At 55.5% G+C, this 26,477-nt stretch overlaps 2 protein-coding genes across 15 annotated transcripts; one reads left to right on the forward strand and one right to left on the reverse strand.

Annotated features, from left to right (window-relative positions):
* The first annotated feature begins 1,840 nt into the window (after window positions 1-1,840).
* On the forward strand, window positions 1,841-4,586 carry TMT1B (thiol methyltransferase 1B). The gene is made up of 2 exons (XM_021091775.2): window positions 1,841-2,809; window positions 4,144-4,586. The coding sequence occupies exons 1-2, from the start codon at window positions 2,312-2,314 to the stop codon at window positions 4,378-4,380; spliced, it is 735 nt and encodes a 244-aa protein (XP_020947434.1). The 5' UTR covers window positions 1,841-2,311; the 3' UTR covers window positions 4,381-4,586.
* A 269-nt stretch (window positions 4,587-4,855) lies between these two features.
* ITGA7 (integrin subunit alpha 7) lies at window positions 4,856-26,477 on the reverse strand. 14 transcript variants are annotated; one of them, XM_084955983.1, is made up of 28 exons: window positions 26,103-26,477; window positions 21,169-21,296; window positions 20,996-21,075; window positions 19,381-19,636; window positions 19,059-19,229; window positions 18,757-18,888; window positions 18,377-18,496; window positions 17,307-17,514; window positions 17,009-17,202; window positions 16,230-16,318; window positions 15,982-16,109; window positions 15,746-15,841; window positions 15,571-15,632; window positions 15,278-15,447; window positions 14,724-14,873; window positions 14,029-14,144; window positions 13,230-13,422; window positions 13,068-13,148; window positions 12,882-12,961; window positions 12,667-12,741; window positions 12,411-12,513; window positions 11,470-11,646; window positions 11,149-11,280; window positions 8,589-8,702; window positions 8,303-8,401; window positions 8,073-8,198; window positions 6,464-6,576; window positions 4,856-5,542 (listed from the first exon to the last, which is right to left on the reverse strand). In XM_084955983.1, the coding sequence occupies exons 1-28, from the start codon at window positions 26,306-26,308 to the stop codon at window positions 5,476-5,478; spliced, it is 3,666 nt and encodes a 1,221-aa protein (XP_084812109.1). In that variant the 5' UTR covers window positions 26,309-26,477; the 3' UTR covers window positions 4,856-5,475. The 14 variants fall into 14 exon arrangements, with proteins under 14 accessions (XP_084812109.1, XP_084812114.1, XP_084812113.1 ...); XM_084955988.1 differs by lacking the exon at window positions 19,059-19,229 and having other exon boundaries at window positions 18,811-18,888; XM_084955987.1 differs by lacking the exon at window positions 19,059-19,229.

The raw sequence follows: 26,477 nt of genomic DNA on the forward strand, positions 1-26,477 counted from the left end.
ATATGCCGCAGGTGCGGCCCTGAAAAAAAAATTATTATTATTATTATCCAGAGAAGATGTATGAATGTGGCCAATAGCCATGAAAGGACACTTGACATCACTAATCATTAGGGAAATGCAAATGAAAACGATGATGAGATACCACCTGAAATCCATTAGAATGGCTACCAACAACAAAAAAAAAATCAGCAAACAAGTGTTGGCAAATATGGGGTGTGCTGTTGGTGGGAATATAAAAATAGTATAGCTCCTGTGGAAAACAGTATGGTGGTTTCCCCAAAAAAATCAAAAATAGAACTAATCATATGATCCAGCAACTCCACTTCTGGACATATGCCCTTTAAAGTCATTGAAAGCAGGTCTCAGAGAAATACTTGTTCATAGCAGCATTATTGACAGTAGCTAAAATGTGGAAGAAGCCCAGGTATCCACTAATAGATGAATGGATAAGCGAAATGTGATATACACATAAAATGAAATATTATTCTGCCTTAAAAAGGAAAGAATTCTTCCATATGCTGCAACATGGATAAGCTTGAGGGTGTTATGCTAAGTGAAATAAGCCAGTCATAAGAAGATAAACACTGTATGACTTTGCTTACACCAGGTACTTAGAGCAGTCACATAGACAGAATCACAAAGACAGAAAGTGTAAACGTGGTTGCCAGAGGCTGGGAGGAGGCGAGAATGGAAAGTTACGGTCTAATGGATATAGAGCTTTGATTTTACAAGATAAAAAGAGTTATGAGAACAGATGGGGGTGATGGTGGAGAATATATTGAATACCACTGAATTGTTCACTTAAAATGGTGAAGATAGGGAGTTCCCGTCGTGGCTCAGTGGTTAACAAATCCGACTAGGAATCATGATGTTGTGGGTTCGATCCCTGGCCTCGCTCAGTGGGTTAAGGATCCAGCATTGCTGTGAGCTGTGGTGTAGGTCGCAGACGTGGCTCGGATCCTGCGTTGCTGTGGCTGTGGTGTAGGCTGGCAGCAACAGCTCTGATTCAACCCCTAGCCTGGGAACCCCTATATGCCGCAGGAGCGCCCCCAGAAAAAGCAAAAAGAAAAAAAAATTGAAATGGTGAAGATGATAAGTTTTATGTTACGCATATTTTACAACAACCAAAAAAAGAGAGAAAAAAATTAAAGGACACTGCCAGAACAAAAGAATAGTTACACATTTTAAATAAATGACTAGCCATTCCATACACAGGTAATTTACACATGGAAAACACAAACTTATGTCCAAAGTCGTGCACATAGATGTTCATGGCAACTAATAATAGACAAAAAATGGACACAACCCAAATGTCCACCCACAGCTAAATGGATAAATAATTTGTGGCATACCCATAACATGGATACTGCTCAACAATAAAATGAATGCCAATTGTTGATTTGCTCCTCCCTAAATGAAACTTCCTTCAGCCACCATGCCTTGGGCACCATACAAGAGGGAAATTACAAGTCTGAAATCTCATGGGGAGCATTTTCCAGGGCCACTGATGGCCTCTAGGGGAGGCCGAGTTTGAACAAAATCCCTGCTTGTTACAAGTGCTCTGTCCAAGTCCACTGCCTCTGTTCTGCCGGCCGAACCCACAGATGTATCTGCCCTGGCCAGTGAAGGGGCTTAGAAAAAAAGTCTGGGGACAAGGCCTGAGTCAGGCAGGGATGACCTATTTCAGGAAAGTGTCTCCTACACTATGTGCTGTCACTGTAGGAGTGGCCCCTGTGCCACTGACCAACAGAGAAGTTTGGTGACACCCCCCCCCGGTGCCCCCCTCCCTCAGTTAAGACACATTCTTCTCTGAATTTGGCTACTATCTGAGGCAGAGGCATTTCACACTTTACAATGTCCTGTGGGTATTGCCAGGGGCACCCAATCAGAATGTCCAGCTTGCATCAACCCAGCCGAACCTGAGGAGAGAATGAGGCCAGGACACGCTGCGTGAGGCAGCTCTGCCTGAGCATCTGGCACCCATGAAGCTGTGATCTGAGACATCCCTCTGAGATGATCGGCCGCATACCATCCTCTTCAACTGGGCAGAGCGCCCCAGAACTCAGGACACACTGGCACCACCTGTTCCTTAGCCCCACATGAATAGTGTTGAAGAGCTTGTGGGGCTTTGGGACCTGCGCCCTCTGGCAAGATTTCACACATCCACTCCACCCGGGCAAAGAGGAAACTGCCAAGTAGGAGACAGGGAGCAAAGTCCTATTGCAGGGTGAAGGGGACAAGCCTGCAGCGGCTGGGCAGAGAAAAAGCCAGTCCCCCAAGGGAAGCACTGCTCTCTCGGAGCCAGGCCACCATGGACGCCCTGGTCCGACTCCTGCAGCTGCTGGTGCTGCTCCTGACCCTGCCCCTGCACCTCATGGCTCTGCTGGGCCTCTGGGAGCCCCTGTGCAAGAGCTATTTCCCCTACGTGATGGATGTGCTGACGGCCAAGAACAACCGCAAGATAGAGAGCAAGAAGCGGGAGCTCTTCAGCCAGATAAAGGGGCTGGCCGGAGCCTCGGGAAAGGTGGCCCTGCTGGAGCTGGGCTCCGGCACTGGCGCCAACTTCCAGTTCTACCCAGCAGGCTGCCGGATCACCTGCCTGGACCCGAACCCCCACTTTCAGACGTTCCTGACAAAGAGTATGGCCGAGAATAGACATCTCGAATACGAACGGTTCGTGGTGGCTTTTGGAGAGGACATGAAAGAGCTGGCCGATGGCTCCATGGATGTGGTGGTCAGCACCTTGGTACTGTGCTCAGTGCAGAGCCCGAAGAGGGTCCTGCAGGAGGTTCAGAGAGTGCTGAGGCCGGTGAGCAGGATGGGAAGGATACAGGCTTGGGGTGGGCCAACAGAGCACTGCCCCCCCGCCAGGGCGTGGGGCACCCAGGATGGGGCATCTCACGTATCAGTGCATTGGACACACACCTACCCACCCACCGCCACCTGCTGGTGAACAGGAAATATGACCAGGGCCTGGATGGGGCAGAACAGGGTGCTGTGGAAGCACACAAGAGAGCCACCTAACAGTCGGGGAAGCAGGGTGAAGGACACTTAAGGGTGGGGTGTTTACTTTGGGATCTGGGGAGTTCCCGTTGTGGCTCAGTGGGTTAAGAACCTGACTGGTATCCACGAGGATGCAGGTTCAATCCCTGGCCTCGCTCAGTGGGTTAAAGGATCTGGCATTGCCGCAAGCTGTGGTATAGGTCTCAGATGCAGCTGGGATCTGGCTTTGCTGTGGCTGTGGTGTAGGCCAGGGCTACGGCTCCAATTGGACCCCTGGGTAACCTCCCTATGCAGTGAGTGTAACCCTAAGAAGACAATAAATAAATAAATAGGGAATCTGAGGGATTAAGCAGGGGGTGGAGAGATTGGGGAAAAGAATGTTCTACGTGGAGATAATTAGGGGAAGTAGAATCCATAAGATTTGGAACTGGGTGTGGAGAGAAAGGAGTTTAGGATGATGTCCAGGTTTCTGGCACCAGCAACTGGTGGAGGGAGGGAGGGAGGGAGGGTAGAGGGAAGTGCTATTTGCAAGACAGGAGCAACATGTTTGGACTTTTTAGGTGGGAGGTGCCATGGAGACAGGCAGAGAAAATGCAGAGGCAGTTACAAGTCCAGATCTGGAAACTGGAAAAAGATGTAGCCTGGAGATTTCAATTTGGAAGTCACCACTTTGTAGCTGATACATTCTAAGCATAGAGCTGCATGAGATCACCTAGAGAGGGTTCAGAGAGGCAGGAAGAGCTGGAGGAAGCCTACCTTAATCAGGAGCCCAGTGCGGGGCGCCCCTGGGCTGTTGCGATGTCCAGGACATGTGCGTCCAGGTCTCAGGAGAGGGCTCGGGGGAGCCTCTCTGTATCCTGGTTCTCTACCGCCCCATCTGTCTGCCCTCCACTCTGCTGGCCTTCTGGCCATCCTTTAAAGATCTCTCACCAGTCATCCCCACTCAGTCCCAGGAGGCCGCTCACCCTCACTTTGAATGGGGCTGGTAGGAGACAGGAGATGCAGGAAAAGTCACAGAGCAGGACGATTTGCCCTCTCCACTCGAAGACTGGCACCTCCCACTTGGCCAACAGGTTTTGGCCAGGCTGGGTTGGAGGGAGGTTATGGAGCAGGTAAAGGACCCTATCTCTTCTCTCCCAGGGAGGACTGTTCTTCTTCTGGGAGCACATGGCTGAGCCACAGGGAAGCTGGGCCCTCCTGTGGCAGCAGGTGTTAGAGCCCACCTGGAAACATATTGCGGATGGCTGCTGCCTCACCAGAGAGACCCGGAAAGACCTGGAAAGTGCCAAGTTCTCTGAACTCCAAATGGAACAGCATCCCCCTCTCTTGAAGTGGTTACCTGTGGGGCCCCATATCATGGGAAAGGCAGTGAAATAAGCCCCACCCACCTACCAAGTCTCCCAGCTACTGAGAGGGATCCAGGCAGAGAAAAGCCATCCCCCCACCACCCCCATCCTTCCTTCTCCCACCTCCCCCAGGGGGAACCTCTAACTTCAACCTTTCCTTCCGCAGTGAAAAAGCCCTATTTCTTTCCTGACCACAGGGAGAACACCATTAAACCCTGTTGTATACTTACCTGCCAATTCCTGGACTGTGTCTCCCAAGTTTGGCCCACCCACCCCTGGGACAGCTTCTGGCCCTCTTCTCTGTGTTCCCTGTCCCCTCCTCCTGAGACCACACTCACATGCCTCAAGGACCTGGTCACAGAAGTCACTACCCCTGTATCCCTGCCCAGCCCCCAGTCCCCCGTCCCACCACCACCTCTGTCCCGAGCAGTGGGGATGCAGAGGGAACCGGTCCTCTCCGGAGACCCCCGGTGAGAGGGAGCAGGACTCAGCAAAGGAGCCAGAGGTTTTGTCCTCAAATATCTGTTTTAATAAATAGACAAAATCCACTAGACCGATGCAGCAAACTAAGGTCAGAGGAGAGGGGATGCTAGGAAGGGAAGAGCCCCTGAGTCAGCGACATAACCTCCTCCCCGCTCTCTGGGCTTAAGGCACTTTCAGGGAGACAGGTCCTTGGGGTCCCGTCCCACAGGGTGAATGGGAGAGGGAGGGACACCGTTGCCTCAGGATATTGCTGCCCTTCTCCCCCTCCCCGACGACTCATCCTTGATCTATCCCCGCATCTCACAGCATCCTAAGGGGAGGTGTGGGGGTGGTCCTCATGGGGAGAAGGTGCCCCTGAGGAAACAGATGGTACCAAACCCTGATGGGACACCAGCTACCGGGTCTACCCTCTTCATCCCCATCCCTGGGGAAGGGGTGCATGGGCCCCACGGGCCAGGCTGGGACCAAGGAAGCTAGGCAGTGCCTGGCACAGGATGCCCATCGGAGCCCAGCTCGGGGTGTCCATCCCCAGCCAGGATGGGGTGTGCGTCGGGGCCCTCCCGCCGGGGGCTTCCCCAGTTGTTCCTCAGAATGGTGCCTGTCTTCTCCTCCTTGTACTGCTGCCGGTCTTCCCTCGGGATCTTCACCGCATGGTACTGGGGCACGGTGGCTTCGGGGTACCGGTACCGCGCTCGCTTGAAGAATCCCATCTGGAAGGACAGCAGGCCGGACATGAGGAGTCTGCGGGGCTGCGGGGCTGAGGTCCTGGGAGCAGCTGCCCCGCACGGCCCAGCTTCTTGCCTCCACCATCCCTGGGACAGAAAGCACCAACGGCAGCAGAAAGGAGCTAGGTGGGACAGAGCTAGTGTAGTCAGAGCCCCCACGGGTGCCGCCATCCATGCTGGGCGCCCAGGTTCTCACTCACAGCAAGAGAGAGACCACAAGGGGGGCCTGGGGTGCAGGACCCTGAAAGAGGGGGTTGAAGGTACAACATCAGGACCACTGACCCCAAAGCTTTCCACCACCAGCACCCCAAGCTTTGTAAGATCCCCAGTAACATCCCCAATACCAACAAGATCTGAGGAAAATCACGGCTTCTGAGACCCCTGAAAACTCCAGAATGATTCCTCTCAAGCCCCCCACACACATCTCTTGGGTACCGGGCAGCACCTCCCGACGGCAACACCCACTCCTCTATGAATATCGTAGCCTGGACCCTCCCAAAGTCATGAACATGCTGGCCCTTACATATCAAGAAGGAAATGTGCCCCTCACACACTCCCACTCAGGACTCCTACATGCTCGACTGCACCGCACCTCCTTGCACTTTCATCTGCACATTCATGCCCACAGGAAAGACATGCACGGCACCTCCCTGCACTCCCGCATGCTCACACTCCAGGAGCCCCCCTGCCCCTTGTGCATGCCCCAGGCTGTGCACACAACACATAACCTCATAACCTCATCCTAACAGTCACCTCCCGCCCCAGGTCCTGGAATTCACACACCCTCGTGCAGCCTCCTTTCTCCACCCTACACATTCCTGGTCCTCACACTCACGTACATATAGACCCACACGTGCGCACCCTTATTTGCACACACACACACACATGTGCATACACCACAATTACCCCACAGTCCCTGGACCCCCAGCTTCCACGGCCGAGGGCTGCACGGCCAGACGGGCCCGGTGATAGTTGGTGGGGAAAGATGAGCTCTGGCCACTCCGATGGAAGAAGCCACACTGGGAGGTAATTAGGAAGGGAGCACAGAGGTGGCAGATGGGAGACTGAGAAGGGACAGGGTCCCCATCTCTGCTTTATCCCCCTTCTACGGGCGCAGGGAGCAGAGATTCTGGAGCCAGTTTCTAGAAGGCATCAATCTCCTTTAAGAATGGCAAGGCTGGAGTTCCCGTTGTGGCGCAGTGGTTAACAAATCTGACTAGGAACCACGAGGTTGTAGGTTCGATCCCTGGCCTTTCTCAGTGGGTTAAGGATCTGGCATTGCCGTGAGCTGTGGTGTAAGTCACAGACGCAGCTTGGATCCAGCACTGCCGTGGCTCTGGCGTAGGCCAGCGGCTACAGCTCCAATTCGACCCCTAGACTGGGAACCTCCATATGCCACAGGAGCGGCCCTAGAAAAGGCAAAAAGACAAAATAATAATAATAATAATTAAAATTAAAAAAAGAATGGCAAGGCTCCTAACAGTCTAAATGCCCAGAGTGTTGGCCCAGTGCTGACCCATATTTTCAAGAGGGTGTGCTTGGTCTGTGATTGGTCCTGGGGTCGGGGGAGTGTCTTCATAGAGCCCGAAGGGCACGCATGGTTCCACAGAACTGGATGCAGCCTCTGGTTCAGGGGCTGACCACGGCGATGTACATGATTCTCTGTGCTGACATACGCATGCATGTGCTCTCAGGTGGAGCCCACAGAGCAAATGTGTTTCTGGCCACACTCTGTGTGTACAACAATGGTTCTGCAGAGAGCCTGGTATGTGGAGATTCCACGTTCAGTCCTGGTGATGGTTCCCCGAGGCAGTTCTCCATATTGGTTGCTTTTCTTGGCCATGGTTTCCTTCCCAGCCTTACCCACCATGTTCTCGTTAAATCAGACCACACTCCCCTGCCTCCATGGCTTCCTTCCATCGCCCCACATCCAGATCCTACTATCCCCACTTCTTCCAGGACCCTCTGCTCTCAAGCATTCCCCCCTCTGAATTTCCACTGAATTTTCTTCTCTTGTTTCTTTTCTTTTCTTTTCTTTTCTTTCCCCAGGCTAGGGGTTGAATTGGAGCTGCAATGGCTGGCCTATACCACAGACACAGCAACACCAGATCCAAGCCGGGTCTGCAATCTACACCACAGTTCATGGCAACACCTGATCCTTAACCCACTGAGTGAGGCCAGGGATTGAACCCAAATCCTCATGGATGCTAGCTGGGTTCCTTACAGCTGAGCCACAAAGGGAACTCCTGCACTTCCCTGACTTAGCCCTCTGCCTTATCCTTGACTGCGAGGCTCCCCTCTCCCACCGAATTGTAAAATCCCTGAGAATAAGATCTGCATCTGACTTATCTCTGAAACATCCAGGGCCAGATAGAGTCCCTGGTACACACAGGGTAAGTGTTCAATGCAGATTTGCTGGGTAAATGGGAGAGTGTGTGGTGAGAGAACCCCACCACCAAAGTCCACCTGCCTGACCAGGGCGGGGCCCAGCCCCGGCACCTCCCCCAAGCCTCACCTTCCACATGAGCAGCACCAGCAGCGCCAGCACCAGCAGCCCAGCCAGTACAGCCAGGAGGATGACCCACCAGGGGACTCCTCCTGCCACCACAGCCACGGGGTCCAAGTACACCATCACTGGGATCTGGAGAGTGAGGGGTTAAGGGAACAAGGGCTGGAGCCACAGGAGCCACAGGAGAGAAGAGAGAGATGCCCCAGCCCCAGCTCCCCAGCCCTGCAGCAGCTTACCACCGTGGAGGCATCTCTGAGCAGCAAGTTCTTGATGGAGGACTTCACGGTGATATTGGCTCGGACAATCACCTCCAGGGACTTCACAGCTGAGTACTCCTAAGGGTACATGCAAGGAGACCCTCTGAAATGCCTGCAGCCCCACCTTCCCCCAGCACCTGAAGTTGCAAATGCAATGGGCAAAGAGTGTGCTGCATTTGGACAGGGAGGAGGTAGAAGGAGAAGTGAGTCCAGAGGGGCGGCTAGAGAAGAGGGTGCCCAATCCAGCGCCCAGCGGTGTTCTCACCTCCAGGAAGGTGCTATTCCAGAGGCGACCCCAAACATGCAGCACAGCCGCGCGGTCAAAGCTGTAGAGAGGGCAGCTGAACACCACGCAGTTGGCCGTGCCCCGGGCGCAGTCCTGGGGACAAGGACGAGGAGGGCTTTGAGCCACATGGCCCCATGGCCATTGAGGTACCCACGGCCCAGACAAACATGGTCACTCAGTCTTCCCTGGGCCTTCTTCCATCCCTCCATGAGCCCCTTCTTCTCCTGGCTTCTCACTCAATATCTCTCCCATTTTTCCTTTCTTGGATTCCAGGAAACCCCCCTCCTCCAGGAAGTCTTCCCAGACCATTCCTATGGTCCAAAAGAGCAGCCTACCTCAAATCTGGGCTATCTGACATGGGGAGCAGGGAGGGGGTCTCTTGACAGCAACAGGCAGAGTAGCTTCCCCAGTAGATGCTTATGCTACCTAATGACAGTCCCATTTACTGAGCACCTACTATGCACAAGTGGTAGTGCTTACTCATTTAACTTAATTCATTTAAATTCACAACTGTCCTGCAAGGGGCATCTTATTATCATCCCCATTTTTCAAACTAGGAAATTAAAGTTCAAAGAGGCCAGGTACCCTGCCTCAGGTAAGAAGTGGAGCAGGTATTTGGCCCAGAGTGGGCAAAGCTGTACTCCTCTGTGAAACCCAAACTCAGTGAAGGAGGAGAAGGCTGTCCCAACAGCTGCTGAGGGGACAGAGGACTTAGGCCCTGTTCCTTCCAGGCCTGACCTAAATCTATTTGGCCCAATCTCACCTAATGGCTCATTGCCTTAAAAAAAAAAAAAAAAAAAAAATTTAAAGACACAGTGCGAGTAGCTTTTATTTTTATTTATTTTTGCTTTTTAGGGCCACACCCATGGCATATGGATGTTCCCAGGCAAGAGGGTGGAATCAGAGCTGCAGCTGTCAGCCTATACCAGAGCTCGGGCAATGCCACATCCCTGACCCATATGAGCGAAGCCGGGGATCAAACCCACATCCTCATGGACACTAGTGGGATTCTTTTCCACTGAGCCACAACCAGAACTCCTCTTTTGCCTAAAAGTTAATGTTCTATTCATCACACCTCCTATACAGAAGAATGGTTTGGGGAGTGTTCGTATTCTTTACATCATCCTTTATTTCACCACTTTAAACAATTCAAGAATTCTTGGTTAATGTGTCTAAAAGTCATCTTAAGTAAAAGTATCCATTTCAAAGTTCTTATCAAAAAGAGTGGCCCTGGGAGTTCCCGTCATGGCTCAGTGGTTAACGAATCCAACTAGGAACCATGAAGCTGAGGGTTCGATTCCTGGCCTTGTTCAGTGGGTTAAGGATCTGGCGTTGCTGTGAGGTCTGGTGTAGGTTGCAGATGCAGCTCGGATCCCACGTTGCTGTGGCCTGTGGCTACAGCTCCAATTAGACCCCTAGCCGGGGAACCTCCATATGCTCCAGGATGGGCCCCAGAAAAGGCAAAAAGACAAAAAAAAAAAAAAAAAAAAAAAAAAAAAGAGTGGCCCTGGGAGTTCCCTGTGGCTCAGCAGGTGAAGGATCCAGCATTGTCACTGCTGTGGCACAGGTTCCATCTCTGGCCCAGGAAATTCTGCATGCTACGAATGCAACCAAATAAAAGGGGAGGGGGGAGTAGCCCTTCAGAAGAAATCAGTCACATGGAGAAAACATATAATAGGAAAACAGCAATTACACAAGTTCGTGGTACTCCTGAGGTGCCTTTGTTTGTTTCGCATCAGGCTCTCAGGGTAGCAGAGAAATGGAGGCCCCAGGAGGGATGGGCCAGTGAAACTCCCTCCCAGACAGATGCCACCAGAGCTGGCCCAACTGCTGACCTCCCCCTGCAAAGGTCTCCTTGACATTTTGCCTCTGTTGTCCATCCTTCCACACCTGGGATTCACCTTCTTGCCACCAGGCCAAGCACCTCCCTAATCTGTGTCCCTCCACAATCTCACTGCCAGTGCCATCCTAGAAGGGACAGCGCAGAGTACGCTAGCCTGCTCCATAAATTCGCTTCAGGAACAAACCAATGTGAACCGGGCAGGAAAAAGGGAGGCAAAACGGCTCAAAAAGGATAGACTTAGTGAGTCCCATAAATATACTATCAATTTATTAAAACCATTTAAAACTTAGTATTTTTGACATTGTGAAAATCAAGCAGGTCTCCCTATGCATACGGACTTTTTGTCTAAAAGAATGCAAAAGAACAACAAACAGATCTCGAGGAGCTAAAACCATCCCACCCCCTATAAAATGTGATCTTTTATGTAAATGCAAGGAGAATCGACTCCTGGGTAACTAACTGGCTGTAGATAAGGGCCCTGCTCTGGAAGGAACACCTGGTGAGTGTGGGGGAAGCTGTGGCTGCAGCAGCTGCCCCACAAGCATGACATGACCTGTCTCGCCAACTTGCCCCAGGGGTCTGATCATCACACCTCTGACAGGCCGCCCACCCTGAAGCTCCATGCACTCCCCACCCCCCAGCATCCTCTGCCACGCTCCCCCCAGTCTGGCTGCAGCACATGTGCCCTGTCCTCACCAGGGTGATGTTTTTCTTCTTCTCAGCAGAGGACACTGGCCACCAGGAGGTGCTGGGCTCCAGCTGCTCCCGAGGCTCCTGCTTCTCTGGCCGCCCCAGCTCCCGCCGCCTCCTGTCCCTGCTGTCCACATCCTGAGGTGGGGAGGGAGCCCATGATGGTCCCTCCAACGCAGCAATCCTGAGATGGCATCTCCCCTCCAGCACCTTCCTACCCCCACCCCTCCCCGCTCACCCACATGCCCCCAACCCCGCAGCACCCTTCCCAGAGTCTGACCCCACCCACCCTGCTTCAGCACCCAGCCCACCGCGCCTCAGCCTCACCAGGTAGAGGATGTTGGGCCTGGGGGAACAGAGTCCCCTCTGCCCAGGCCCCTGCCCACCCTCCAGCTCCACGCGCATGGGGTACAGCAGCCACTTCCCATTGGCAATCTCGTGGGGCCACATGATGTTGAGAAAGGCAGAGCCCAGGGTATTGAGTGACTGGCCTTGGTTGGAGACCTGTGGACACAGAGAGTATGAAAGACAGACCCTAAATCCACAGGGATGAAGGGGTTGGGGGGCTGTGGGCAGGGCCTCAGGAAGCCTGGCTTCCAAAAGACTCAGCAGAGTTCCTACCATGGTTAACGAACCCGACTAGCATCCATGAGGATGAGGGTTCGATCCCTGGCCTTGCTCAGTGGGTTAAGGATCCGGGGTTGCTGTGGGCTGTGGTGTAGGTCGCAGACATGGCTTGGATCCTGCATTGCTGTGGCTCTGGCGTAAGCTGGTGGCTACAGCTCTGATATGACCCCTAGCCTAGGAACCTCCATATGCCGCGAGTGCAGCCTAAGAAGACAAAAAAAAAAAAGACTCAGGATCCTAGATCCAGGCACCATTCTCTGCCCACCCCGAAGCCAGGAAAACCCGGAGATGTCACCAGGAGGTGCGGGGAGGCCCCAGCCAAGCAAGGGCAGAGTTCTGGGGAGAGACAGCCCTCCTCCCACGTCCCCTTCCCCCAGCTGAGGCCTCGGGCAGAGATGCTCCTCTGGGCCCTCATGGCCTCCCCAGACCAGCAGATGAGACATCTCGTCAGGAATGAGCAGGAAATGGTCAACTGAGGCCCCAACACAAACACCTGCCCACAGCCAAGACCCAGGAGCTGGCAATGGCCTCAAATGCACCCGACCACCAGGCTGCCACCCAGGAGAAGAGCCATAGCCCTTGGGACATGACTCAGCTTGTCCTCTGTGCCAAGAAGGCAGGGGCCTCACCAGGACACTCACCGTGACTTCATACTTGACCTTGCTGCCCACATCCCGCTCAGACCGCATGGCGCTCTCACCCCGCACTACGCCGGAGAAGAAGAGCTGCTGGGGAATGGCCACCCTGGAGAGAAGAGGTCAGAACAGGGGCTGAGGAGGCCTGGGGCCTGATGGAGGGTCAGGAGGGTCAGGCCAGGTCAGGCGGGTCCCAGGTCTGGGTTCGAGGAGGAGCAACGCCCACCCCTCCGGGGGAGGTGCCCGCCTGGGCTGGACTTACCCCGTGATGGACAGCGGCAGCTCGATGAAGACACGGGCGCGGGCAGAGACCGGATGCAGCTCCTGCTCACTGATCCTGGAGGGCGGCAGGGGCAGGTGTGGGCAGCGGGCACAGGCACCGCCCCCAAGGGTCAGGTGAGGACAGCAGGGCCCCTCCCAGGGGGACTTCAAGCCAGCTGCCCCCGCCCTCACCCACCCTGGCCCCAGGAGCCTCACGTGGCCAACTGCAGCTCCACCTCCAGCTCCGTGGTCTCAATGGTGATCCCCGAGGTGCTAAGGATGAGGTAGAAAGTGACCTGCACCAAGGGTGGAGGAAGATTAGCGTCCAGGAGGGCGAGGGCCTTGGGGAGGGGTCAGGGGTTAGAGAGCCACTCAGTCAGGGATAAGGGCAGATGCGCCAACCTGGGCACCCCTCTTCATGGGGTTCCCCAGCTCACACTCGACGTGGGAGGCATTCTCATTGGACAGGCACAGCGGCTTCTCCTGGATTGGGGCGGGAGGAGAGGTCAGCTTGGGTTACCGGAGCCCCCAGGACCCCACCCCAACCCAGCCCTGGGTCCTCACCGCAGAGTCCAGGGCCCGGACTCCTGAGTAGTGCAGAGAGGCGGGGAGGGTGACCAGGAGCTGGGCTTCGTGGGCGTCATCCCCGTCAGCCTGTGGCTGGGCTGGGTTCGAGGGCAGATTGGTGACCTTCAGCTCCAGGCCGATGACTGGCTGCCCACTCAGCGCGAACAGGGCTGTCGTCCCATCCGCATCCCTGGAGGGTCAGATCTCATGCACTCTAAGATCCGAACACCTCGACCCGCCTCTCGCCCCACCCCGACCCCCACCCCCGCCCCTCCCCCAGGCATGCTGCCCCTGCCCTATTCCAGAACCTCTCCTCCCACCCACAGTGTCTCCAGAGCACCTCGCACACTGGTCTGAGCCTCAGACTTGAGAGAATCAAGACTGGGAGTCAGGGGGCCTCCGTTCTGGTCCCAGCTCCACCACTTACTGATCTTGGGCAAATCACTTAACCTCTCCTGACCTCCATCCTCCATTTATAAAGCGGGGCTAATAATAACTCCTTCCTCACAGAGTTATGAAGCCTTCACAATGAGATATACTTGAACTGCATCAATTTATCTGTATGCTGAAGGACCGTCATGCCCTGCTGGGGGGCGCCCTGTGGGCTATCACTGTCCTCAACTTCTGAGCTATGAGCAGGGGCTCCCCACCTTCCACCACCAGCCCCCCAACCCCCCAACTCCCCAACCCCTTCCCGCAGGCTCGCCCCACCCTTGCCTGGCCCTCCCAGCAGACTGCCTTCCACCCCAGGAACTCTCGCCTTCCCACCCCCACCTGCTCCCTCGCTCCCCCTCACATGGGCAGAGGCTGAAACTCCGTGTCGCTGACGCGGGCACAGAAACGGGCGTGGACCAGCTGCAGATTACTCTGGCAGATCTTGTCTTCACCACAGCCTTGCTTCAGGAAGTGGATCTGGGGAAAGATTTGAGGAGGGGGTCATTCCCAGGGGCTGAATGTGTCGCCAGGACGTATGGCAGGGGAGAGCGGGTCCAACTCTGCAGCTTCCTAGCTGTGTGATATCGAGCCAGTCCCTCAACCACGCTGAGCTGTGTCCTCATCAGTAAAACGATGGAACTATTACAAGTTTTCTGCCGTGGGAGAGACCAGCGGACTAGTCCACAGCAAGGTCACATTTCCTCAGCCTTTCTTGCGTGTCACTGACTTAGACCATGAACAGAAGTGGAGAGCAGCACTTCCAGACCAGCCAAGAAAACCATTTGAGCGCCACGCTCCCCCTTCAGCTGACTGGGATGGAAATGACCTAAGGACCCAGGAGACCACATCTGAATGTGGCAGACCCCCCGCCACCCTGGGACCCTGAATGACTGGGGCATTTTACATCTGAGGTACATCTGAGCCCCTAGAGATATGAGGAATGATTAGGGTAACGTGAAAAAGTTTTGCAAGGTATGAACGGTGTCACTGGTGAAGAACCATGGTCATTGTCCCTCCAAGTTCCTCTTCCTGGGCTAAAGCAGAACCCAAGCTCACCTCTGTCCGCTGGGTGCTGGGCTGATGGGCATTCAGGATGGGGGCCACTGGGGGCAGTCCCTGCCCCGGAGCCTGTCTCCGGAGCCGAGGGGTCTGGAGACTATAGGACAGGGTCACCACAATGGCCCGAAGCTTGTCTTTGACATTCTCCTGGAAAAGCAAAGATAAACGTGGATACAAGAGCAACCCCCAGGCCCTGGCCCCGGCCCGCCCAGAGCCCCAGCCAGACATAGGACAGATCCTGAAACCTGGAGAGAGGCTCAAGCAGATGAAAGAGAGAGATGGAGAACTGGGCAAGGAGAAGGGAGAGCGACTAGGGTGGAGAAGGGAACCAGGATTTAGGGTTTTGAGGACCACAAGTGAAGACGGAACCTGCCATTGTCATCTGCAGGACTTGACAGGAGATGCCAGAAGGCAGCAGGTAAAGCGGAGCTTTCCCCAAAGTCAAGATCTTAGAATGAGGTGTGAGCGTGTGTTAGGGAAGAAGCTGAGAGGACTCCAGAAGAGATGATGCAATAGCAATGACCCTCGGAGGCCAAGGAGTCAGCATCCACCTGAAGCTGGAGCATGGTGTCCCCACACACTTGGTCACGCTGGTGTTTCAGCCACACGGTGCCTGAGGCCTGGTGCTTGGGGTCATCCGGGCTACGGCTCAGGAAGGTCACCCGGGGGACCTGGCCCCGGAGCCTCCGGTCTGTGTCCCCATCTAACACGTAATCCAGGGCTGTGGCAGGTGGGAGGGGAGGGGCCCGTGAGCTGGGGAAGGGCTCCAATCAGCCCTTCTCTCCACCTCGGAGTGACCCACCCTGAAACCCTGCGGTGGGGGGAGGGAAGGGGGCGCACTCACCCACAACAGGGCTGTAGCTGCTGGGCGATGCAGAGTAGCTGAAACAGACCCTCAGATCTATGCTGTGGGGGCAAAGGTGAGGCCGATAAGCCAAGGTTCCTGCCCACTCCTGCCCCAGTGCCGAATTGGGCAGACAAGGGAGACCCCTCTGCCCTCCCCCAGGATGCCACCTCACCAGACCAAGTGGCCGCCGGCACAGTTGGGCTGTTCTAGGTCAATGGTTGGTGGAAGAATAGAGACCTTGTGAGAGACGTGGAGGACGGGTCTGGCCCTGGGGAATGGGGAGTCAAGGGCACGGGGAACATGAGAACAGAAGGCTGGGAAAGAGGGAGGCAGTGGACCCTTCAGTGGCAGATCTGGCCCTGGAGGGGGCCCCGGGGAAGTAGAAGGCGGCAGAGAGGGAGGGCTCACCTGAAGAGCACAGCAGTGTCCGCCAGGGAGCCCACCAGCAGGTCCGGGTAATGGTTCCCATCCACGTCCAGGCCACCCGACAGAGAGTAGCCAAAGCTCTTTATGCCCACGGCCTCGCCTTCCAGTACCTGCGGGACCAGACTGTCAGCCTCCCCACCCATCACCCCCAGTGTCTGCCTCCCTGCCCTCTGCCGCTGCGCCCCCTCCATCACCCACCCCCACTCCCGCATCCCAACCACTCCCCTCACCTGGGAAGGTTTGGCCACAACCCCCAGGCTGCTCCCATGGTAGATGAAGACTTTCCCATCCCCATCGAAGGGAGCGCCCACAGCAATGTCTGCAGAGGGGGGAGAGAGGCAATCAGACCTGGGTGGGGGATGGGGAGGCCCAAGGTCCAAGCCCCAACTTTCCTCAGTCACTCAGTTCCGTATCCTATGTTTTCTTTTTTTTAAGTTCCTTTTGGTGTTTTTTTTTTCGTTGTTGGTGGTGGTTGGTTCTTTTTTTATTGTTTTCTTTCTTTCTTCCTTTCTTTCTTTCTCTTTCTTCCTTCCTGTCTTTTCAGGGCCACCTCTGCACCATATGGAAGCTCCCGGGGCTAGAGGTCGAATAGGAGCCACAGCTGCCAGCCTACACCACAGCCACAGCCATATGGGATCCGAGCCACATCTGTGACCTACACCACAGCTCACAACAACGCCATATCCTTAACTCGCTGAGCAAGGCCAGGGATCAATCCCGCATCCTCATGGAGACTAGTCAGGTTCTTAACCCACTACGCCACAACAGGAGCTATGTTTTCTATTTTATCGAGAGGCTACGAAGTCCTGGGTATCTTACATGTGTCATTTTTAATCCTCTCAGCTACTCTGCAGGTATCACTAGCTCAGGAAGGGTACTTGCCCAAAGCCACAAAGCTGGTAAATGGTGAAGCCCAGATGTGAGCCCAGGCTGCCTCTCTCCCTGAGCCCTCAGAAGCCCCCCCCCCCCTGCCCAGCCCCCCCTCCCCCAAACCCTTTCCCAGTCACACCTGGGAAGCCGTCTTGGTTGAGGTCCCCCAGGACAGCCAGGCTGATCCCAAACATCGAGTCGAGGGAGCCGCAGAGCCGGAGAGGGGACACCCCAGCCCAGTGACCCCCCTGGTTCATGTACACATACACGGCACCCCCCAGCTCTTCTTGGCGCTCAAAGAAGTAGGGAGCACCCACTACCAGGTCTGTCCAGCTATGGGGAGAGGAAGACAGTCAGTGTGGGGTCCTCGCAAGTCAGGGGAGTCAGGAGGAGAGGCCAGCCCCCCTCGGGCTCCACTCCCCTCCACCCACTCTCACCCGTCACTGTTGAGATCAGCCACAGCCAGCGAGTAGCCAAAGCCGGAGGTCAGGCGCTCCCCAGACAGCAGAACCTCGGGCACCAGGCGACTGGCGCTGTCTTTGCGCAGAATGACCACAGCACCCTTGTGGTTGGCACGGGGGGCCCCTGCCACAAAGCTCAGCTCCTCTGCTCGCACCAAACCCTTCCCCGAGTCAATGGAGAAACCTGGACGGGGGCAATTCACCAGTGAGCAGTCCCCACAAGACTTCCAGCCAGGGTGGGTGGCAGCCCCTCCCACCCTGCCAAGAGGTGGAGGTGCCCCCCAAGGCACCACCACCAGCGCTGGACCACTTGCCTCCCCGCCCACCCCCAGAGGCCTGGCAGCCTTCCCCTTCCAGAGATGGGAGTTTGGCACCAGAGATGCAATGCTCTCAGCCTCAGTGACTGGGGAGGAAGGAGAAAGGCAACGGCTGAGACAACCAGGTGACTGCGCAGGGGGCTGAGGCTGTAGCAGCTGGGGCAGGGACCCCAGGAGATTCCCGGGGAGTTGCTCTCCCCTCTTGCACACAGCAGGCTCCCCTCCCATTCACCTTCTCGGCCCCCCCACTCCCACCACCCTGGCAAGGAGAGGAAGTCTTCAATGGATGGGACCGGGGGAGGGGGTGGGGGGAAGACAAGAGGGCAAGCACTTGATTCACCCAAACATCTCCCAGGCCTCGTTTCTTCCTCTTCTGCAGAAGGATGCAGATGAGATGATGAGAGGGACTTACCAACACAGTTGTACCTTCCTCCCCATGTGCCCACCACCCACCCCTCAGAAAAAGTCCCCCAGGGGTCTCGCCTCCTTCCTTGCAGCACAGTCTCAGCCCACCTGGATCTCCTCCATGGAGACCCCCGTTCTCAGGGCCCTAGGCTATCACCCCTGGGGCCTCTTCTCCTTGGGGCCAGTCACTGGGCTCAGCTTTTTTCTGTAAATTGGACCCCATGGGTACTTCTCTGGGTGTGTGTTGGGGGGCCGGGCAAGAGAGGAGGGAAGGCCAGGCCAAGCGCCCAGGGCCCGGGAGGACGTGCAGGGGAGCTTACAAACCTAAGTAGCTATTCAGGGCCAAGTCTCCGGCTGGTCCTGGGAGCCGGTCAGCAGGGTCCAAAGTTTTATACACCAGCTGGTCAGGGTCTGAGCTATCAATGTTGGTCACAAAGAGCAACCCTGCGGGGGGGCGGGGGGGGGCGGGGGAGACACCAGGGAAGGGACATCCATAGGCGGGGTCACGGGGGAGGGCGGACAGAGGCAGACAGAGAGGCAAGAAGGTAGAAGAGGAGGAAGTGGAGAGAGAACACGAGAGAGACACAGAGACCAGAGAGAGGAGACAGAGAGAGACAGAGACGGAAGGACGGGAGCGTGGAGAAGGGAGGGCGAGAGAGAGGAGCAGAGGGTTAGAGCAGCTCTGGGCCGGGAGGGGTCCCTACCAAGGTAGCTGTTGGCAGGGACTGGGATGAGGCGGGGGTCCTGCTCCTTCTCACCCCCCGCCTCGTAGGGCCCGTCGTCCAGATGTGCCAGGTCCGCCGAGCCCTGGGCACAGAGCTCCACCCTGGCCGTGCCTGCAAGGACAGACCTGTTAGTGCCCAGGGCAGGGAGCCAGGAGCACCCACGAGCTGGACACGAAGTAGACAGGCACCCAGGGAAGCCCCTCCTCTCCTTTCCAACTCTATCTCCACCCCCTCCCCAACGCCAGCTGCCTAGGGTCCCCCAGACTTGGCATCACACTCACCAAGTGTCAGCCCAGCCAGTGGCAGCGTGCGGAGATGGGAATGGGAGTGATGAAGTGTGAGCTGGTGTGTTGGAGCATGCGGGCCCCCACCGGGCATGTGGGGCTCATGCCAGCAGGTGATGGAGCTCTCGGCCATGCAGAGGAGAGGAGACAGCCCCGTTCCTGTGGGTGCTGGCGTGACGGCGGTGGGAGGCGTGGCAGAGCCCCAGGGCTCCATGGCAGTGAACATATGGGCGTGCTCGGCCACGTGCTATCCCCAACCCCTTCTCCAAGGTACTGGGACATCTTGATCCCCTTCTCCCCTCCCCAGGGAGTGACTCACCCTTCCAGTTATAGGTTCCTGGGGCCCCAAAGAGGAGGTAGTGGCTGTCGGGGGAGAAGGCAGCAGCCGTGCCCTGCTGGCAGAATCCAAATTGTTCGTGGCCTTGGGGGCGCCCCTCACAGAACTTCCACTCCCCACCATCCAGCTCGTCACGGATGGCCAGGTCCTGGCTTAGCACAAAGCAGCGACCAATCACGTCCCTCGTCTCCAGGATCTGGTCCACACGCTGCCGCGCCTCATATCGATGCGCACAGGTCTGTGGGAGGAAAGGAGGATGGGTCCACTGCAAGGGCCAGTGACCAGCTCAAGCCACGCTGCCCATTGCGGACACTTGGCAGACACTGGTTCATGCGCACCCAGGGGCACGCGAGGTGCACATGTGCACATGCATGCACAAACACACACATAAACACACACTCTGCGGGCATCACTTGGGCACCACCACCACCACCACCTGCCCAGTGTTAGGCAGGTATGTACATAACGCCCTTCCCTATCTTCTGTCCACCCACTGCTTCACCCCAGCAGGAAGAAGCCCTCGTTCCACATTCTGCCCGGGCACCCACAGCACAATTAAGCTGGCACCCAGAACTCCTGCCTCCTTATCCTGCCAGATGGGAATATCTCCAACACGCCCAGCTTCGTCCTGCCTCTAAACCTTTCTAAATGCCACCACCTCATCTGCAAGGAACCTCCTCCCCTCTCCACTCCCCAATTACTGCTTATTCTTGAAATCCTGGCTCAAATCACCTCCACCTGCAGGGGTCTTTGTTCTCTACTCCTCCGTCGGATGTCTATAGACTGGGGACCCTACCACTCACTTAACAGAAACCGTATTCTTCCCCGTGAGTTGTGTTTGTGCATGTTGGTGATGACACAGAGATAAAGAGAGAGACACAGAAAAGAGAGAATGAGACTCTCCGTAACTATGCAGGAGGCTAACTGAGGCATGGACCAGGCTTTTCCCTCTGTTCACATGTCCTCCCTCAGTAATGAGCACAATGCCTGATGCTTAAAAGATTCTCAGTAAGTCTGACAAATGGATGGATGGATGGATGGATGTTAGATGTTTTTTAATTTATAAGGACAGGGACCATGTCTTACACATTTTTATATCTCCCTGAGGTCCTGGGAACCAGGCCATCAGACCATATGGCCAACCTAAGTTCTATAAGCACATCTGTGCATATGCACACCACACACACACACGCACACACACACACACACACACACACACACACACACCACTCTTGCACATAGTCACAAGAAGTGGCACCAACTGCAGTTCTATTACTGTTACAGAGTCAAACTGTTTTTCTCTCTTTTTTTTTTCCGCCACACCCACAGCATATGCAAGTTCCCAGGCCAGGGACTGAATCCAAGCCACGGCTACAACCTACACCTTGTGGCCATGCCAGATCCTTCACCTACTGCACTGGGCTGGGAATCGAACCGGCATCTCCACAGAGACAAGTCAGATCATTAACCCACTGCACCACAGTGGGATCTCCCTCCCTCTTTTTAAAAATCAATTTTTATGATCTTTTCCAACAAAAATGGTAAATATTAAAATCAAAAAAAAAAAAAAAGAAGAAGAAGAAGATACGGTACTCACAACAATCTTGCCCCCAGGCCCCTGGCTCCGAACACTGACTCCCAACCACTGGTTCTCCTTACTCTCCTTCTGCACATCGGCTGGAGATGGGACACAGGGAATTAGGGGAGGAGAGGAGACCAAGTCCACCCCTCCTCACGGGCTCCCCCACCGCACCCCCACAGGGCCCTCACCACCACGGTCAATGTCCACTCTGTAGCAGTCGGTCTCTTCCAGGCTCAGGGGGCAAGCGAAGAGGCCTCCGGTGCGATTCGCCTGCTGGCCAGGCAGGGCCAGAGCCTGGGGAGCGCCCACCAGCAGCCTGCACGATGGGGCAAAGGCGGGAGTTAGTGGCCAGAACGCTCCATGTCCCCAGAGCTGCCCAGGCCCAGCTCCTCGGGTCCAGGCAGAATGTTGAAAGACTAAGGCAAAGGGCCAAAAGTCAGTTTTCCCATGTCCTGGTAAGGGCGAATTAACACACTTGGCTGTGCAATCATCACATTACGTATGCACATACTATCTGGATGAGGGACCACATACAAAGTAGACACACACACACACACACACACACACACACACACACACACACACCAACTCAAGCAGTCTGGCCAGCACCGCCTGTTTGAAAGAACCGTCTGTTCCCAACACCTGTTCCTGACCAGGACTTCCCTACCCTCCCTGGCCCCATCCCCAAGCTCTGCTCTCTCCCCCAAGCTCAGTTCAGTTGAAACCCTCCCAGAAATGCCAAGAATGCTGGGAGCAAACGTAAGAAGAGCCCAGAAGTTCCCATTGTGGCTCAGCGGGTTAAGAAAGCAACTAATATCCATGAGGATGTGGGTTCGATCCCTGGCCTCGAACAGTGGATTAAAGGATCCAGCGTTGCCGCAAGTTGCAACTTGGGTCACAGATGCGGCTCGGATCTGGCATTGCTGTGGCTGTGGTGTAGGCAGGCAGCTGCAGCTCTGATTGGACCCCCTAGCCTAGGATCTTTCATATGCCGCGGGTACAGCCCTGAAAAAAAAAGAAGAAGAAAAAAAAGCACGAGGGGCCCAAACGGGCCCCATGAGATGGCTCAGGGACCAGCTTTGAAGGCCAGGCAACAGACCAGATACGAGTCTGTGTCCTTCACCCCCTCATCAAGGGACTCATCCAAAACCCAGCACCCAGAAATCCTGCCAGCCCAGGATTCAGGCACTGCAGCTGGCATGGAGGGAGGGGCATGTTTCCCATTCTATCTCCAGTCCCATTTCCCCCTACACACATCCTGAATCCCCCTTCCCATCCTTCCTGCTGCTCCCCACATCCATGGCTTCCCCATTCCTCCCCCAACCCTGCCCCCACCCAGCCTTCTCCCCTACCTCCCCCTCGGATGCCTTCCCAGCTGCAACTTTCTTGGCAGGACAATTTTCCATGATCACAGCCAAGGCCTCGTCCCCAGGGGAGGACCAAGCTGGGAATGGAGGCTGCCTGGGTCCCCCGGGGCTGAACCCCCAGGCCAGGAGGGAAGGAGAGGTCGAGGCGAGGAGAGCGGCACCCAGGTGGCTACAAGGGTCCTCTCTCCACAGGAGGAGACCCAACAGCAGCAGCAGGACAAAACCTGGAGGCCTTTCTCCCCTGCTCACTTCCTCTCGCTCCCTCACTGGCGGGGGCGGGGGGGTGAGGCCCCAAAGCCATGTGGGGCAATACTGCAGACAGGCATCTGGGGGGCACTCTGCCAGCTGTGATGGGGCACAGAGCCATTCTCCCTTCCCACAACTCCTCCTGTCTCTTAGCAGCTGTCATCTCGTGTCAGAGCCGGTGTCACAGGAGAGGGGGAGGGGGAATGGAAGGGAAGCGAGCATACACGGGGCATTCATTAACAATTATTTATTTATTGAGAACCTACCATCTGTCATCAGGCACTAGCGAAAAAAAGGAAGCAATATTTAGTCAGCACCTACCATGGGTCAGGCCCTAGCTAGATGCCAGGGATATGAGGAATTAAACATCTATGACTCTCTACTGGGTGCCAGGCACCAGGCCAGGCAGGCAACCCTCATATCTCATTTAACCTTCACCACCATCCTATGCGAGGACTCTCAGCCTGTCCTTCAGATGAGGAAACTCACTCAGAGACATTAGCAGTCTGCTGGAATTCAAACCCTAACTCCAAGACCGGTGCCTTTTCCACCACGCCCAACAACTGGTTAAAAAATAACTTTTCAAAGTTCCTGTCATCACTCAGCGACAACGAACCCAACTCATATCCACAAGGATGCGGGTTCAATCCCTGGCCTCGCTCAGTGGGTTAAGGATCCAACGTTGCCATGAGCAGTGGTGTAGGTTGCAGACGCGGCTCAGATCCTGCGTTGCTGCACCTGTGGTGTAGGCGGGCAGCTGCAGCTCCAAATTCAACCCCTAGCCTGGGAACCTCTATATGGCACAGGTGCAGCTCTAAAAAGACAAAAAAAAAAAAACAACTTTTCAAAAAAGGTAGAGAGGGATAGGGAGAAGGGGGTACCCCCAGCAGAGAAAGAAACTAGGGAGCATGGGTAAGCTTTAGACAAGTCCATGGTGCTCCCACCTCCGGAGAGGAAGAGCCCTTGGAGGCCCGGGCTGCCTTATTCATCTCTGTATTTGCCTCCTAGGAGGTGTCTAGATGTGTTTGCTGAACCCACAAGTTATGCAGAATCACAAAGACACCCAGTGGCTCAGCTAGTCAGAGCATAACTAAGAACTAGGAAAAGCCAACAGTCAGTGTCCAGGGCTTACAGTGCCCCTGGAGGTCACTGGTGGGGAGCAGAGAGGAGGGGAGGGTTCACACGGAGGAAAGAAGCTGAGTGCATAGCTACACCCAGCTCCACTCTTGGTGGAGAAAAGACCAGACCATCCCTCCTGGAGCAAGCGTTCCCATAGCCTCTCCACCTCTGCCCCAGCCACACACCCCTTCTTGGCTGTATCCCATGATCCTCAGCCACCCCAGACCTCTGGGAAGAACAGTAGCCACAGCTGCAGCCACTGAAGAAAGACAGGGGAGAAAAAACCTATGGCAGCTAGGAGAAAGGGACCCTCCTGGGAGCCTGGCTCAGTGGACAGAGTAGCCCACTACCTCTGCACCTCTCAGTTCCCCAAAGCTCCAGACTCTGACCCAAGCCCAGCCCTCTCTGACTCTCTCAATCTGGGTGGCCCTCTGGGGAGGGTACTTGGCCTGGAAGGTTGGCTCAGCCCAGGCGGGGCGGGAGGAGCCTCCAGCCTAGCCTTTAGATCCAAGCTCTCTGTAAGGGACTAAAGCTACTCACCAGCTCTGTGGATCTCCATACAAGAACAAAGGTACTTTCACAGCACCCACTGGGGGCCTTGTGCTATTCTCAGCATTTTACATATATTAAGAACTGTTTCGGGTGGGGGGATGCTGGGGGTTTGGGATGGAGTATAAAATTGGGTTGTGATGATCACTGTACAACTATAAATGTAACAAATTCATTGAGTAATATTAAAAAAAAAAAAAGAAATCTTTCAAGACCCACGATAACTCTATAGGGTGGTACCATTGTATTTCTCCATTTTCCAGTTGGTGGAAATAAATGAGGTTGAAACCACAGAGCCAGGACGGTTAAACTTCAAAGTCGCACCCAGGGCCAGATTAAAAGACATCAACATAGCTGAGGCCTTTCAAAAAGCGAGTACTAGGGAAAGCAACCTGCGACCCCAAAGCCCAGGACTTAGCAAGGTAGCTGACCTCTCACATACCACCAGAGAGCAGAGCGCCCCCTGCTGGAGTGAGAGCAGGGTGAGGGGGTCAGGCCCCTCTGGGAATGCCCTCAGCGTGGCTCTCTGGAAGAGAGAATCAGGGGCCACCTTCAGAGACAAGGGGGAAATGACAAGAGTTCAAGCTATTAAAAATAACCTAGAATTTGCCTGGAAATAGCTCAGAGAGTTCAGCATGTCCTAAAAAGGCCTCCAGTCCTGGAACTCTGGCAGATGGCTGGAAAGGGGAGGGAGGGAGACAGAGATGAGGGAGGAAGTGGAGAGAAGGCTGAAGAAGAGATGAACTCAGTAGCTTACTATCACTTCAAAAGTTTGGGGGACCACTGACGCTGCTCCCTGATGACCGGGATAAGAAGAAGGATCAGAGCTAGCCAGTCCTCCCTGAGGGGAGGAAGAGAAATGAGCTCTGGTCCCTCCCCTCTACCCCCAGGCCACAGCCGTGGGGAGAAGATAGCCCCAGTGGACAGCATTGATCCCAGTAATGGACACTTAGAGTGGCTTAGGTGCTGGCCTAGGAGAGAAAAGGCCCCTAGCAAGAAGGGATGGGTGGCTTTCTTCCCCTCCCTGCCTCTCTTTTTCAAACCATACACAGAGCTGGAGCCAATATTGCAGCAAGCATGACAGTCCCAGGCCCCCCACACAAGTGTGTCTTCCTCCCATGGGTTCTGAACTGATTAGAAAATAACCAGAACTGTCCTCTGTCCCTCACTCTTCCCTGCCTTCCCCCACTGCTGAGATTCCCCAAGCTGGAAATTTCCTGAGGAGGAAGGGGAATAGTCTGCCAGCATCCTTCCTGGCTCTCACTGCTGCTGCTGCTGCTGCTGCAGTTTGAAGGGGCTCTGCCACTCTTTATCACCAACCACCTTATGCAGACTGCCAGGCCCTCCCAGGTCCTGTCCCAGCCTTCCCATGGTCTTGAGCCACAGAAGTGGCAGGTCTCTCCCGGCCTCCCAGACTCCTGCTGCTCTCATTCCATCCCATGGCAATGCTCTGGCAGGAAGTTATTTCTGGAGTCTCCCCTCCATCCCTCCCATGGCACCTTCAGCCTCTGTCCTTTCCCTCTCTCTCCTCCTGCCCTAAGCAGAGGCAAAATGTTCAGTGTCCTGAAGAAGGAGCAGAGCCACAGGCCCTCGGACTGGAGCAAGGATACAAGTTAGGGCTCCGAGTCAAGACAAGAACCACGCTCTCCAGTTCATCCTCAAAGCAAGACCCTTGGTCTCAGAAGCAAGACAGATGAGACAAGGCTCTAGGCTGGAGTGTGGGATATCTGTGGGCAACCTGAGTCTTGGTGGGGCTGGAAGATTGAGAGCCGGAACGCGGGGACAGCGGGTGGGCATCTGTGGCTCAGGCACCGGGATTCTGGGAGGGTCCAGTGACTCACCAGCTCTGGCGTTGGGGCTGCAACTGCCGGTGCAGAGCCACAGAGAAGCCGAAGAGGCTCCCCGGCTCGCCCTCCTTGCGCAGGGCGCCCATCACGTCCAGATTGAAGGCGATAGCCCCTGGGACGAGCAGTCCGGCGAGAAGGGATCCAAGAAGGTAGTAAATCCCAGGGCCCCCCCCAGGATCGCGGCCCGGAGTCCCTGCCATGGGGCGACCCTCGCGCGCGCTCCCGGGGAGCGCAAAGAAATAAGCTCGCGCCCTGAACCCCAGGTCTCCCGAGGTGGATCTCTGGTCTCCAAGTCTCGCTAGTCCTTCAGGGGGGTCTCCCAGTCTTCGGCCTCGCCACCCTTCTCCCGCGGTTCCGCAGCCCGAGCTC

Source organism: Sus scrofa, chromosome 5, assembly GCF_054392235.1.
Source record: "Sus scrofa isolate SSC_HxYL_T2T_F1_AM1 chromosome 5, Sscrofa_HxYL_maternal_Yorkshire_Landrace_v2.0, whole genome shotgun sequence".
Classification (NCBI taxonomy): Eukaryota; Metazoa; Chordata; class Mammalia; order Artiodactyla; family Suidae; genus Sus; species Sus scrofa.

Coding starts and splice junctions, on each gene's coding strand:
- TMT1B (XM_021091775.2), top strand. CDS start 2,312: ATGGACGCCCTGGTCCGACTCCTGCAGCTGCTGGTGCTGCTCCTGACC. Junction 2,810..4,143: donor TTCAGAGAGTGCTGAGGCCG/GTGAGCAGGATG, acceptor CTTCTCTCCCAG/GGAGGACTGTTCTTCTTCTG.
- ITGA7 (XM_084955981.1), bottom strand. CDS start 26,308: ATGGCAGGGACTCCGGGCCGCGATCCTGGGGGGGGCCCTGGGATTTAC. Junction 21,297..26,102: donor CAGCCCCAACGCCAGAGCTG/GTGAGTCACTGG, acceptor CCCATCGTGCAG/GCTGCTGGTGGGCGCTCCCC. Junction 8,703..11,148: donor AGAAGAAAAACATCACCCTG/GTGAGGACAGGG, acceptor CCTTGTCCCCAG/GACTGCGCCCGGGGCACGGC.